General features: G+C 38.8%; 1 protein-coding gene across 9 annotated transcripts in view; it reads right to left on the bottom strand.

Moving 5' to 3' along the window:
- The window catches only part of tenm1 (teneurin transmembrane protein 1), a 1,611,625-nt gene that overhangs the window by 207,764 nt on the left and 1,387,469 nt on the right, over positions 1 to 16,392 (bottom strand). For all 9 annotated transcript variants that reach the window (XM_052021038.1, XM_052021037.1, XM_052021042.1 and 6 more), the window contains 2 exons: positions 5,946 to 6,160; positions 4,696 to 4,906 (listed from right to left, as the gene is read on the bottom strand). In XM_052021038.1, the coding sequence (XP_051876998.1) occupies positions 4,696 to 4,906; positions 5,946 to 6,160 (426 nt within the window). The remainder of the gene's footprint in view (positions 1 to 4,695; positions 4,907 to 5,945; positions 6,161 to 16,392) is intronic.

The raw sequence follows: 16,392 nt of genomic DNA, 5'->3' as shown, positions 1-16,392 counted from the left end.
AATGGATGGATTCAGACAAGGAGCTCTGGGAAATACAGGCATAGATGTGGGAAATGGCAATAAGTTCAAGGACTGTGGAAAAGAAGGAGAAATAGTTAGCAATTTGCAAAGATGGAGCTAACATGGAAGCCAGGAAATTAAGTTGAGTGGTCAGTAGTTTAGTGTGAATAAGGCTGACAGTAGAGCAGGAGGCTGGACATCTGAACAAAATGTGCTTGGAGACCAGATGTGGAGAAAAATCTGAGACAAATGCAAAGTCAGAATTAGGGCAGGGCAGACTTCAGGGGAAGCCACAGACCATGGATATCTGCTGCAAGGAGATGGGTGGGACTGAAAGGCCTGGATAAAGTTGGCGTGGAGAGGATGTTTCCATAAGTAGGAGAGTCTAGGATCAGAGGGCACAGCCTTGGAATTGTTGGCCTGAAGAAATGAAAAGTATGCAAAACAAGCTGGAACAAGTCAAGGACAGTGGACAAGTAGACAAAACCAATGTCTTTGTTCTCACCATGTGGTGGAAGAAGTGGAGGCTGTCATTTTGTGAGACTGTTCTTGTGACCACCATTTTGTGAGCTGTTTTCTGAACTAACTCTTGCTGGATTAAAGTGATTGAAAGTGAGCATAATAAAGGCCCTACCAATAATCTGCTAAATGAGAGATCATTTCCAAATAAGAAGTTATCTATGGGATGCTCTTTGATAAGGTTGGAGAATTGACACAGTCTTATAAGAAGAAAAGTCTGTGTCCATGAACTGAAATAACCTGAGCCCAGTGTCTGACTTGAACAGGCTATAACTGGTTTGAAATGGTCTGATTCAAGGAAAAGAAAAGGAATGACATATCCTTATCTGGGAGAACAGCAGTGAGGTAATGTTACCTGAAACCTTTGGCCAGAGCCAATGGAAAGTGGACACAGGCTAGCCCGATAAGTCAGATTCAACGGCATCAAAGTATAAATGTCCAGAACTGATAACAACAGAGAATAACAATGAAAGATTTCAAATGTGAATTTCAGAATAAGGATCAATCGTTTGGCCAACAGGAGATCCCCTATTTTGGTGTTACAAGTTAGGGAAGTTGGAGCGAGGGTCTGGGTACAGAAAGAACAATAGCATTCAGGAACCTAAGTCATTGACCTGGAGTCAACATAACTTACATGGATATTTGCATTGATACAATAAAGTTGATGTGATAAAGTTGCGAGTTTGAATTAATTAGGATTTGTGTGGTCATTTACCTAACCTCTGTGAATTGACTGAGGTAAGGGTCAACAGAATAAAGGGAAATCCCTTTAAAACTGATATGAGGAGAAATTTCTTCAGCCAGAAGGTGGTGAATCTGTGGAATTTGTTGCCACAGAGGGCTGCAGAGGCCAAGTCATTGGGTGTACTTAAGACAGAGATTGATAAGTTCTTGATTGGTAGGGGGGTTAAGGGTTATGGGGAGAAGGCAGAAGATTGGGGTTGAAAAATCAGAATCAGGCCATTCAGCCTAGGCCTGCTAGGCTGAATGGCCTGATTCTGCTCCGATATTTTATGGTCCTATGGGAATAGCTGGATTGCATTTACGTCGAACTGGTACAGGTTCCACAGGTGGAATGGCCTCCTTCCACAGTGCAACCATTCTGTGATTCAGTGACTGCTTTACAAAGTCAGAATGGCATATCACCTGGAGAGGAACCTGCAGGCAGCAATCTTCCTATACATCTGCTGCCCATTTTTATTCTTGATAGTGGAGATAGCCATTTTGGGTGGTGCTCACTGCCATGAATTTTATGGACAGACTACATCCATGATGTCCCAGTGCTGGAGTGAATGAATGTTAGATGGGGTACCCCTCAATGTTTCTTAAAACTTTTAAAGGGATAACTAACAAGATTTTCTACTTTCCGTTACACTTCTAAATTTATAGCCACCTACGATGGTGAAATTGCATAGAAATTATTCATGAGGATGACATACTTTGCCTAAAGTGACAATGACATCGCTGATGACAGAATATTACCAAAATGATTAGATTGCACCACTGAAGACAGACCATACATTCCAAATGGAAGATTAAATCAATTTTGAGCTTCTTAAGATTCATAAGATCAAATATAGTGTTATGAGGAGTCTGCTATAACTAATCAACAAACATGACTTGAACAGTGACTTCATAAAACTCCATGGAAAATTAAATCAGTTTGAATGCAGTTAACAATTAAAAAAAATATTTTAAGTGGTTTGTTGGTCTAGCTCAATTAAATATTGAAAATTCAATAGCGTTAACCATTCTTTTCAAGTGATTGAGGTTATGTCAAGTATTTATAGCTGGTAAAATTCATCACCAAAGATTGTTTGAGGCTTTATTTACTTTTATTTGAATGGAACTGTCATGCAGCATATTAATCAGAAAGGAGATTTGTAGGGTATTGTGAAAAGTAATTATTAGATCCATTAGCAAAACAAGCATTTATTGCAAAAAAAACCACCGTGATCTGAGCAAAAGCTGATTCCTTCAGCTGTAACTTTAATACAGATAGTAACATTAATTTTAGACTGATACTGAGAATGATAGATTTTATATGGTACAGATAAACAGTCTTGCCTGTTGACTGTAGGTATCAAGAAATTGACTGTTATCCATGATCTTCAGAGAGTCAAGTGGAAAGTAATTCACAGGCATTATCTTCTTAAGTTCCTTATATAAGTGCTGAGAGGGTGAACATCATAAAAATCAGTCCTGAGGTTTCATCTTGGCTCAGTTATTTGCATTCTGAATCAGAAGGTTGTTGCTTCAAGCTCAATTAGTCCGCTATTCAAATTCTAAACTCAATGAAACATATGCTAAGGTTTTGCAACCTCTGGTCATAAAGTAACTACTTAAACCCCGGTGTTACTCATCACATGAAGGAAAGTGTCTTAAAATGTTTTACCTTGAGGATAGGAAAATGTTGGGCATTGAAAATATTGGCAAATGGAAAGGTTTAATGCAATTAAAGCAAAGATCCAGTTAATGAGTATGATTCTAAGGAGCTTAATGCAAGCAAACGACCAAGTGGAATGATGGATCTAAAATGGGAACTCAGAAAGCAAGGGCATGGTGGCTGAAAGAATGGTCACTTGATGGGAGAATGAAAGAATAAAAAAATGTTTCAGAGTCGGAGAACTCTTTGAACAGCAACAAATGACTGGAAGGGATAACCAAATTCAAAAGAGACAATGCCATGGAGAGGTTTGAGGGCCAGACAGTGGATCTGGAAATCAATTCACTGGCACAATTAGAAGTTGGAAAGAAACAAAAGTAAGAGACTGGCTCATTATAAGGGTAGCAACTTTGGCAGTAGAATTTTGAATTGAGAGTGAAAGCTTGGAGAAGACCTTGAAGGACATTAGGGAGACTAAGTGAAACCCTCAGTTTGGGATTATTTTCATATTTTCCATTTGCTGATATACTACTGGTATCAATATAAGAAGCATGCAGGTGGCAACTGGAGGTAAAAAAAGAGAGCTTTAGCTGAGCTGACGCTAACCTAGAGAAAGCTTTGGCTCATCCAAATTGTAATGTGAGAGAAGTAGTTAGAAGGTGCAGCACCAGCCTTTGGATCAATACATTAGGCAAAGAGGCACCAGTTATTTTCATCTAAAGTACTTTGTGCAGCCAAAGAAGGATATTATTCACCTTGAAATGATGAAGCCGAGGGTATTCAATGCGATATCATACATTAAAAAGCTAATTCATATGGGAATTGGTTTATTATTTTTTCTATTGGATTACTTTGAAGCATGTTTTACTTAGGGCAATATTTTGTAATATTGCTAATAATGGCAAACAGAGAGTTTAGGTAAAACTCTCGCACAAAGGGGTTGAATTCCTTTGAGAGCAATTACTTGTTCACAAAAGAGCAGTTACTGCTCTTCAAAGAATTTCATTTGGGCTTCTGACATGATGAAGCACAAGAAATCCAAGTCTTTTTAAATGGATGCTGCACACAAAACCCATTCTGTGATTTTCTGCCAATCAACTTTAATGGCAAGCAAATTATGGGAAGCAATATTCTGATACCCACATCTGTTAGGAGATTTGAAACTGGAAACATCCATTTCACAGTCAGTTCCATGAGCAAGTTATTAGGAAGAACCACTGAAAAAAATAGTATGACTATATTAACAGACAATTATATTTTTAATCAAACATGGAAATGGGAGATTATTGGCAGCATTGCTTGTTGTCAAAAATGCAGCCGAGAAACATAAAATTGAAGGAGGGTGTGGGAAGAATGGCAATTCCTAAAGGAGACCCTACAATTCACACTTCTTTGCTGACTTGCTGCAGGGTTTGCTCTTGTTTAGTGCAGGTGAAAAGTGTTGGTTGCACTGGTAAAATCCAATTTTTGTCGGAAAACAAGGAAATGGCTGCTGTGCATCGGATGACATAATGGTATCTGTCTTTGACACCAAACAGATGTGCTGAGGTAAATTGCACCTGAAAATGCACAAGGCATTTTCCTAATAATTGCTTATTGTTTCAGAAATGATTATCAGTGTTATGTAATGTGCAAAAAATGACTTCAATATCAAATCATGCATAAAAAGCATGCATGAATTGGTCCAGTTTTGAGGTAAAGCTATTTAGAAAAGGCACTTTTTGTGACTTACTTAAAGACAAAACACTTCTGTTAAACATAATTTGAATATATAATTGATGATGCCTCACCTATCACAGAAGTTAGCACAAAGACCTGTTCCATTTTCTTCCCGTCATTGTAGAAGGCAAAGTGCCAAGTTCCTGAATCCATGTATTCAATGAATCCAGCCTCCTGAAGAGTCATCAGAATCAAATTCTGCGGTGTGTTTTTCGGTTTCTCTGGAATTTTCGTCTCCTGTTTAATCAATTGCTTGCCATCCAAAAGCTTCACAAAATCAAACTGTAAGGATACAAATGCATAAATAATTTTCTTTCCAACTGAAAATCTAGACAGATTGTAGTCACACTACTTTCCTTGTGTTCTGAGTCAGGACTGGCTTAATTTAATGCATTTCATCAAACGCAAGCAATTCTTTACTACTGATGGCTCAGGCTGGTAGACCATCTGTGATGAGTTTCATTATTTCACCATTAGGTCCTCCAAGTGGAACTACACCACGTCAAGGAGAAGCCCCTTGTTACTCATTCCTTTTGTTCTGTGTTAATTGTGCCTATAGTTAAACATTTGCATTATAATTGGTAATTAAAGATTGTGTGATGTTGTTAATGATAATGAATGATTTTTGTGGGCAGTAATAACAGAAATGGATAAAAGTAATTGTAGTTCTCCAATTTTGTTAACATTCCATTGACAGTACTTTAGAATCAATAATTTTTGATATTTCAGTTGTTCTTGGATGTGATGATATTTTACTAGACCAGTCAAACTGAGAAAGCAAGTCCAAATCCCATGGCAGTCTGACAATTTGAACTCAGTTTGAGAAGAAATCTCTGAGGTAAAAAAATGCTTTCAGTAAAAGTTATCAGAAAGTTATTTGACTCTGTGTACTGATTCATTAATGTTCCTGGGAAAGAAACCTGCTATTGTCTCTTCTTTCCCATGTGTAAATCCAGTCCCATATCATTGCGGTTGGCCATAATTGTCCTCTGTAATGAGCCATTCAAACCACAATAAAGAATGCCACACAAACCCAATGGTTGAAAACATTAGCCCACCACTAACATCTCATGAAAACTCTAGATGCACAATAGTTGACAGCCTGGCTGGTGACTCTAATCTCACAAGAATGTCAATTCCTTAGCAACAAATACTCCCCAATTAATGGAGGAGAACATAGTCAGATTACATTCTTGGTACGTTGTTGAATGCTGCTGTATCTAATTAAATAAGTACACAGATAGATTCAGTTCTCCCCACTTATAACTTATTGGCTTGTTTCCCCATTAATAAAAAACAAAAGGGTAAAAGCCATAATAACCTGAGTGTGTGTGGGTGGAAGGTTCCGTCGACCATAAATCCCCAATAAGGCATCTTTAGCCAATGACACATTGAATTTCAGGTAGAGGGGATGTTCTGTAGTGACTTGAAAACGCCAGAACAGACCTGGGGGAATGGTCTGCATCACCTGCATTCCAATATCCACTTCTCCTGTGTCAATGGCTCTTCCTCGCTGAAACACATTCACAGTTTTTCCTGAAAGAAATGCACAACAGAAAGAGAAATAGTTTTACAACAGCATGATCCACTGGAAAGTTAAGGTTTCAGTTTCATTAAAGTGATTGCATTAACGTTGAAACATCTCAGAACTATATCACACTTAACCTCTTTTGGTTGGGTATTAAACAGATTAAACAAATTCAATTTGAATCAGAAATCTCTCAATGTACATTTGGAGTTCTTCTACAATCTTTAACTCAATAGTCTTTACTCCCCTGAAGTCACTGATTCCCTCTCAGGTGTAATATTCCATCCTGACTATTCCCCTAACATTTGGCCCAAGTGTCCATCACTTGTGAGTGTTGACAAGCATTATTTTATATTCACCACAATGTGAACCCTTCAGGTAAAGGTAGCTATATCTGCATGGGCCATATGTAATTATTAACCAATATAGGAATATTAACTTTGCTGATTTTCCTTATTTAGTCACAATACGTACACATATATCTATGAGCAAAGACCAGTGAAAAACAATAATTATATTCAGAAAATTTTGGTAGATTTCAAATTTCAACATTTTTATTATCAAGTTTTCAAAACTTGACATAATTTGGAAAGAGATATTTAATGGAAATAATATATTTTAGTATGTACCAGGAGACAATAGTGGCAGAGATGAAACATTTCTGTTTATTTATCATTAAAAACAATTGTCAGATCTAGGCTGGACATTGTCTTAAAAAGGGTTGGAGATTATACTAACTCTGAATTCGTCTCTCATGGTGCACAGACTTAGCACATGATATTAAATAATACACAATATACCAACCATACAATGGAAACATTGGCCTGGACTTTGCAATTGTACTGATGACAAAATTAAGTTGTTACTTTGTGAAACTGATAGCAATGTCTGGTGCAAACATATATACAGTTAAATGTGGAACTCCAGTAGTTACTCCCGTGCAGGCAGGCATGGTAGTGTCGTGGTTAGCACAACACTATTACAGCGCCAGCGACCCGGGTTCAATTCCGGCCACTGTCTGTATGGAGTTTGTACGTTCTCCCTGTGTCTGCGTGGGTTTCCTCCGGGTGCTCTGGTTTCCTCCCACATTCCAAAGATGTACAGGTTAGTAAGTTGTGGCCATGCTATGTTGGCGCTGGAAGCACGGCGACATTTGCGGGCTGCCCCCAGAACATTCTACGCAAAAGATGCATTTCACTGTGTGCTTCCATGTTTATGTGACTAATAAAGATTGTCAATGATTCCCCGCTCCTTTACAGAGTATACTGTTTTGCAGCTTTCTCTACCATAATCTGCAGAAATCAGTGAAATAACCAGAGTTTCAGGTATTTATGAACCATTCCTGCCATAAAATATTCTGAAAGTGTTTTGCTTTGTTACGTGATGAGCAATTGAGTTTTTAATGGCATACAAAGCTACAATTGCCTAAATGTTTCCATATGAAAAGACTAATTTTCTTCATCTCAGAAGTTAAGTATATTCAGGTCTGGTTAGGAATGGATTGTAGACAGTCAAAGAATATCAGCAGCTGTAGCCTTACTTGGAAGTGAAGAGTGTGCCAGCAGATCATCCTGCCTCAGAATCACTATAATGCAAATTAGGTTAGAACATCTAACGTGTCAGCAGTCACAATGACCTTGAGACAGAATTGAAGCCATAATTACTGCTTTGCATCTTGCTGGGCCTGAAGAAACTAATTAAGTAATCCGGAACATAAATATTACAGCATGCATGTTAATAACACATTTTGAAAAACTGATAATATTTTAAGGAGATACAAGAGCTGGCAGGTGTCAGAATCTGGAGCAAAAAACTAGCTACGGGTGGAATTCAGTGGGTCAGGCAGCATCTGTGGAGGGAAATGGACAGTCAACATTTCAGGTCGAGACCCTTCATCTGGACTGAAAAAGTAGAAGGGAGATAGCTAGTATAAAGAGATGAGGGGTAAGTGTGGGGGGAAGAGCTGGCAAGCAATAGGTCGATCCAGTTGAGGAGAGGTTGATTTGGCAGATGGAGTAAGGAGGGGAAGGGAAGGGTGGAGATAATGACAGAGGCTGGGAGGTGATAAATGGAGACAACAAACGGCTGCAGATTATGGAATATGATAAGAAAAAATGGTGAAGAGTGGAACTAAAAAAGGGAGAGATTGAGGGCAGATGGGAACAGTGGGGAGACAGGATAGGGGACCCGATGGGAGGAGAGTGTGGGTGGTGGGCAGAAGGAGTAGGTGGGGGAGGGGAAAGAAATTGGGTGATAGGGGGCTGGGTGGTTGGAAATAAGGGGAAGTGTGAGAGGACCTAGGTAGAGCAGAAAAAGAAGGAAAAAGGCAGAAGGGGAATGGGGAGGGTAGATGAAATGGCTCAAGATAGCCATTGAAGACAGAGCGCTGGTAGTAATGGCCATTTTAATTCCTCTTTTCATTTCCACCTCAACCTGTCTGTCCTCAGCCTCCTCCACTGTCTGGGTGAGGCCAAGCACAAACTAAAGGAACAGCACCTCAAATTCCACCTGAGCAGTCAACAACCCAACATCATGAACACTGAATTCTCCAATTTCAGGTAACTGGATTTATTACTTCAGTGTTAACATTCCTTTATGAACTCTATATCCCTTGATTCTTTTAGTATCCAAAAACCAACTGATCTCTGTCCTGGACGTACATGTCCTCCCAAGGTTATGGAAGAGTTCCGTTCTTTTGAAGTGTTCGTAACTTGAACAGTTTGCAAATCAGAAATGCGGCCGCTAACCAAGTTCACAGGTGGCAGAAGATGTATGCAGCCCTGCAGCAGCTGGCAAATCCAACCTGCTGGTCTCCCAAATGCTCGTTCATATGTACAGGCTGTACATAAGTCGGGCATTCATAACCTGGAGAGGACCTGTACTCGGCAACTAAGCCCATGCCTCACTCCTGGATGTCAACTTTCAAAATTTCACTGAAGAGGAAGTTCAGTGTTCTGGAGAGTGAACCCGTGTAAAGCATCTGGCCTGGGTGGTGTCCCAAGCTGTGTCCTTAGATCCTGTGTAGATCAGCTGACAGGGGTATTTCCAGACATTTTTAACCTCTCCCTGCTTCAATCTGAGGTTCCCACCTGTTTTAAGAAGACCATCATTGTCTCAATACTGAAGAAAAACAAAGTAACGTGCCTTAATGACTAACACCTGGTGGCTCTGACATCCACCATCATGAAGTGCTTTGAGAGGCTGGTCACGACACGCATTAACTCCAACCTCCCAGACAACCTCGACCCACTGTAATTCACCTATCGTCGAATCAGGTCTACAGTGGATGCCATCTCCCTGGCCCTACAGTCATCTCTGGAGCATCTGTACAGTATGACACCTATGTTAGACTATTGTTTATCGACTACAGGTCTGCCTTCAATACTATAATTCCAAGCAAAACCTCCCTTTGCAACTAGATTGTTGACTTCCTGACCAACAGACTGCAATCAGTAAGGATAAGCAGCAACACCTCCGCCATGATTATTCTCAACATTGGTGCCCCACAAGGCTGCATCCTCAGCCCCCTACTTTACTCCCTATACACTCATGACTGCGTGGTCAGATTCTGCTCTAACTCCATCTACAAGTTTGCAGATCATATCATCGTAATGGGCTGTATCTCAAATAATGATGAGTCAGAATACAGGAAGGAGATTGAGAGCTTATTGACACGGTGTCATGACAACAACCTTTCCCTCAATGTCAGCAAAACAAAAGAGCTGGTCATTGACTTCAGGGAGGTTGCTGTGCACATGCTCCTGTCTACATCAATGGTGCTGAGGTCGAGAGGGTTGAGAGCTTCAAGTTCCTCGGTGTGAAAATCACCAATAGCCTGTCCTGGTCCAACCACGTAAATGCCATGACCAAGAAAGCTCACCAGCACCTCTACTTCCTCAGGATGCTAAAGAAATTTTGCATGTCCCCTTTGACACTCATCCATTTTTGTCAATGCACCATAGAAAGTATCCTATCTGGATGCATCATGACTTGATATGGCAACTGCTTTGCCCATGACCACAAGAAACTGCAGAGAGTTGTGGACACAGCTCAGCACATCATGGAAACCTGCCTCCCATCCATGGATTCTATTTATACTTCTTGCTGCCTCGGTAAAGCAGCCAGCACAATCAAAGACCCCACTCACTCTGCGCATTCTCTCTTCTCCCCTCTCCCATTGGGCAGAAGATACAAAAGCCTGAAGGCACATACCACCAGGCTCAAGGACAGCTTCTATCCCCCTGTTACAAGTTTATTGAATGGTTCCCTAGTCCGATGAGATGGACTCCTGATCTCACAATCTACCTCATTATGACCTTACAACATATTATTGACCCACAATGCACTGTAGCTGTTACACTTTATTCTGCATTCAGTATTGTTTTATCTTGTACTATCTCAATGCACTGTGTAATGAATTGATCTGTATGAATGGTATGCAAGGCACGTTTATCACTGCACCCCAGCACAAGTGACAATAATAAACCAATTCCAATACTTTTCAGCTAAGTTGTGATGGGTGACCCCCTTATTTTGAGACTGTGAACCCTGGTTCTAGCATTCTTGAATTTATCCTACTGAGCCCTATCAGAATTTTGTAAGGTTCAATGAGATTACCCCTCATTCTTTTAAACTTTAGAGAGCACAGGCCCAGTTTGAGTACTCTGTCTTTATAGGATAAACTCCTCATCCTAGGAGTCAATCTGATAAACCTTTGTTTCACTTCTTCTCTCACAAGTTTATACATTATTTGTCCTACTTCATTACTCAGGAACGGATTCAGCTCTGCATCTTTCTTTGTCAGGCATTCATTGTAGTGATTATAGAAGCAATTCTGGATGCTTGCTGGAAGCCCTTGCTAACTTTGTCTTATCCCAGTCTAATTTAGGACAGTTAAAGTTCTGCATAATTCTCCATTACAAAAGTTATCAGAATTGAAAAGATAGTACTTCTTTGGTCAGTGGAAAAACACAATGGGGTGTCCCAAATACACAAAAGATTCCAAATACAGACCAGTAATCTATTCCTACAATTCTTGTGACTGGTAAATGTTTTCTCTGAATTGCATACACTTTCATCTTGGATTCTTGGGGAATAATTACTAAATTATACCCCCAAAATAGTAATGGATTTCTCACTATTTCACTCTATCCAACGAGAATCTGTGTGAGCAATACTTTTTCTCTAAATGGCAAGGTAAAGATCACTTGCTTTATTTTCTTCACTATTTCCCTGAAAAATTAGTATTTCTATTTCTGTTTTGTTCGAGCTAAAGCAAGCAAGTTTAATTTTCACCTATTGTACTCCCATTATTATGCTCAGGATGGATACTAACCAAAAAGAAATGAATCAATCATCCAAACTCATATCTTAGACTTAAATCACTTGAAATAAGCAAGCTGTGATCCTGTTCAATATTTTGAATTAGCAGAAGAAACACCACAGATGTTTAGAATCAAAGGTGTGTTAAGCCTGTTGTTATCGAGTGTTCACAACAGAGAAGAGTCCAATTTTAACATTTTAAATATGTGACAAAGCTGAAATTAGGCAAGGAAAATTCAGATCACCGTTTTGTTCCAAAGTCTTTAAAAAAAACAAATAAATCCGAAAAATCATCTTATGATTCAGGATTAAATCAACTTGGATATCTGTTGATGCATAAAGGAAATTTTGCAGAATTGCATATACCTGATGTGGTTAAGAACGCTCCTTAATTGTTTTGGGAGCAAAATATTTCACAGGTGCTCACACTATTGAGGCCAACTGGAATTTTCAATTAAAATGGTGTAGAAGGCATTAAAAGACACATGAGAATTCAGTAGGCTAATTTAATCATGCAATTGTGAAATATGTAGTTTCTGGAATTTATTTTATTCAACAATTTGAAGATAAGGGAAAGGAGTTGGTTCTTCTTGCTGGGGAAGCTTGGGCTATCAGTATTTTCCATCAGTGAGTGCCTGAATTTATCTTTCCCATTGAGCATCATCACATACATTGAAGGAAGCCATGCAATGGTAACACACCATAATTAAGATTCCTCCTATTCCTGAAGGAGGCCAATGTAGTGATATTATTGTGGGATAATTGTTGTGGTGTCATTATGAGGCAACCCACCTTAATCTGCATAAGTACCCTGAATGGGAATTAGAACGTGACAGGCCTTAGAATATGCCAGGCCTTCAATGTGTGAATGATTGTGGCATTAACGGAGGTAGAGACGACTACTAATAAACTCTCTCATCATTTATGAAAACATGGGCCTACAATCACTTTGACCCTGGTAGATTCTGGAACAGCATTAGCCCAATGGAAGGCAGCAATATTGTGTGGGTTTCTTGGTATTGCCTATTCATTGACATTTACAAGTGATGGCACTGGTTTCAGCTTTCCTCATTTACTTAGGGGAAGATGTACCTAAGTTGTGATGTGAATATAAATGCAAGACTTCATATATACATAAATTCTATTTCATTTCATTAAAGATTACATACATTGTTTGCATATACTTTTCCAAATTGTCCAACGCTATATCAAATTTCAGATTGGAAGGATGAGGTCAGGACTTGACCAAGGTTGATTCTGTCAATAATTTAATTTATCCTTAGTCTTTGCACAAAACAGTTGGTATTGGCAGTGAATACTTGATTCCTTTATATTGATCTGAAATGTACATATAGCAAATATATCCAGATATATTTCTTGAGAACAAAAACAGGTGAACTGACCAATAAGCTTGACTGGATACTGTTGTGTTAGAATAGCTGCTATATTTGCTTTTGTAGTGACAAGTATTTCAAAGTAATTTATCAAATGTCAAACTTTTCCCTGGGAGGATGTGTACTTTTATCACTGTCATTAGATTGCCACGATCTTTTGCTAAATGCATAAACCATTGATGTCTGGAGATTTCATCAAAAATGCTCATCTTTCTAATGTAGACCACAATCCCCAGTATATTAATGTGATCCCACTGAGATGCAGCCACAGAGATCTTTTTACTACTCTAAAGCACCATGCACTATTAAATAGCAAAATAAAATTTCAGGTCAATGAAATAGTCAATGAGCTCTGATTTCTCGGAAAAAAATCCCCACTGAACATTGAGATAACCCTTTTAGTACCGAGAACCTGAACATGGAAGTACATACTTTTGAAAACTGAAATTGGATTACTCAGTAAATTCACATGCATGTGATGATGTGTATATTTATTTATTCATACTTATAGCTGAATATCACAATGGTGAATAATGAGATATGGTCATTTAATTCCTTAGATATTTAAAAGAAGGAAACTCCTTTACTAGAAAGCAGGGCAACATAACCAATAGAAAATCAAGCCAAGGTTTGTGGCACAAGGACGTATGGGATATAGAATGCAGAAACGAAGTTAAAATAAACGACCAATTAAGCTGCTCTTCCTCTGCACTCTTGTATTGTCATATCAATTGAACATTCAGATGTTTCATTACATAGCTGTAAAGATGACTGAAAAGCTGTTGAGTAATTGATGACCAATGCAGTTCATAATAGATGCCCATAATGATCTTCACTCTACATAAGATCAAGTTATTTTGTTAATACATGCTTCTCCATTTTTATTGCAACCCTCCAATGTTGTTGAAAATAATCTTTTTTGGATGTTGAGTGTGTAGGTCAATGTGAATGTGTTACTGAAAAAGTGAAGGGGCAAAGCCAGCATTGCATGGTATGTCAAGGTTACAAAGACCAGGATAAATCAAAAAGAGATATTGATGATGAGCCTCAAATGTTCCAGTGCTTGCATAGCACAGAAGTGTTTCAGATGTACATCATTTGGAAAAGAGTGGCAAGCAAAATTGAAAGAAGTGCAAATGATCTGACAATTATCATAACTGCCCTTGAACTGAATGGTTTGGCAGCCCATTACAGAAAGAAGTGTCAACCATGTTGTTCAGTGTCAGGAATCATCAATGGGTCAGATGAGGTATGACAGCAACTTTCCTCCTCGAAAGGGCAACAGGGAACTACATGGATTATGATCATTTAGACATCATTATTTCAAATTTATTCAGTTAAATGAATTTACCCTCATATGCAGTGGTGAATATTCCATTTATCTCTGTCAATCTTTAGTATGTACAGTATGTCTGCATTACTTGTCCAGTAACTTGATCACTACGCAATCCTATCTCACCCTGAGCGCAATGGAGCTACTCCTTTCAACTGTTTGGGCATTTTACTGGGCAACTCCAGCAAGGTACAAACACATACCTCAACAGCTTCCAGAAAACCCTCTGAACATCCTTTGTAACTTTTTAATGTTAGAATAAAAAATACTGCATATAATTTCCAGTGCTTAGATGTACAAGTGCAAAATACTGTCTGGCACCCAGTTTGATCCTTGGCTAAGTGCCTTGCACTAGAGTTACTGATTCACTATTTGTGTTTATGCTCTGTGATATCTGTAGGTTGTCGGAGAAAACCTTGGGTGTCAAGAAAGCTGGGTGTTTGGAAGGATCCACATAAAATTAAAAGAATAAACAAAAAGCACAGTCAACAAATAGGCAGAGGCAATATGTAAAAAAAACAATGAAGGAAACAGGTACACAAATGTTTAGTGTACATATCAAATTCATCTCCCTCTTTGTTTTCTGCACTATAATAACTGATTTCATTTCAATTGAAAGAATAAAATATGTCACAATCACTGAGTGTTCATTTGATAGCATAAATTCTCATTTTCAAACTATAGTAAGCTACACATACAGAAAAGGAAACTTGAGGCCAAATTGCCTGATATCAATTGTCAGGAAATGGCTGGAGTCCATTACCGAGGCAATGATAATAGGACACTTAGAAAAACTTCACATGATTTGCAGAGTTAACATGATTATATAAAAGGGAAATGGCCCTTGCTTGTTAGAGTCCTTAGAAGATGTGACAAGCAGAGTTGTTAAAAGGGAACCAGTAGATGTTGCATATTTAGATTTTCAAATGGTATTCAACCAGGTGCCACATAATATATTGTTACAGTAGGTAAGAGCCTCATAGAGTTATTGATTCGTAGAATCATACAGCACAGAGACATGCCTTTAGGTCCACCATATCCATGCTGATCATCAAGTACCTATCTACACTAATCCTATTTACCAGCAGGTTGTCCATAGTCTACCATGCTTTAGCAATTCAAGGGCTTGTCCAAAAGTTTCTTAAGCGTTGTGAAAGTATCTGCCTACACCACTTATTCAGGTAGTGCATTCCAGATTACAACCACCCTCTGAGTGATAAAAAATCCTTAGATCCCCTCAAAACCTCTTACTCCTCATTTTAGACTTCCGCCCTCTGGTCTTAGACACCTCTGCCGTGTGGAAAGGTTTCCTACTATTTACCCTATGTATGCCTCTCACAATTTTCTTCACCTCTGTCAAGTCTCATTTTAGTCTCCTCCTCTCCAAGGAAAATAAACCCAGCCTATCCAGTCTCTCCTCATAACTGAAACATCCCATCCTGGTGAATCTCCTTTGCACCCTCTCCAGTGCAATCACATCCTTTCTATAGTGTGGCCACCAGAAGTGCAAACAATATTGCAGCTGTGGCCTTATCAATATTTTATAAAGTTCTACCAAGTCTTCCCTGCTCTTATACTCGATGCTCAGCTAATGCAACAAGCATTCCATATCCTTTCTTCACCTCCCACTCTACCTGCGCTGCCACCTTCAGGGATCTTTGGACCTTTGTCCCTTAATATTATGTGTATTGTGTATCATTCATGGTATATGAACTAGCGTTAGTATGGCTCTCCAAATCCTCACACTTATTGGGATTAAATTCAAACTGCCATTGTTGATCCAAATAACCAGTTGATCAATCTCATTCTGCAGTTTAAGAGTACTCTCCTCATTATCAACATCACCACCAATTTTCATGCCATCTGCAAACTTACTAATCATACCTCCTACGTTCACATCTAAGTCATTAATATATATAACAAACAGTAAAAGTCCCAGCAAAGATCCCTGTGGTACAGCCTTCCAATCAAAATAGTCACCCTCCATCATCACTCTCTCCCTTATTACCAAGCCAATTTTGGTTCCAATTTGCCAATTTATCTTGAATTTCATGGGCTGTAACCTTTTAAACTAGCTTTCCAAGTGGGACCTTGTCAAAGGCCTTATTGAAGTCATGTAAATCACACCAACTGCAATGCCCTCATCAGTAGATTTAGTTAACTCTTCAAAAAAAAACTTAATGACATTAGT

Source organism: Pristis pectinata, chromosome 8, assembly GCF_009764475.1.
Source record: "Pristis pectinata isolate sPriPec2 chromosome 8, sPriPec2.1.pri, whole genome shotgun sequence".
Lineage (NCBI taxonomy): Eukaryota > Metazoa > Chordata > Chondrichthyes > Rhinopristiformes > Pristidae > Pristis > Pristis pectinata.
This window is presented reverse-complemented; position numbering and strand designations above follow the sequence as displayed.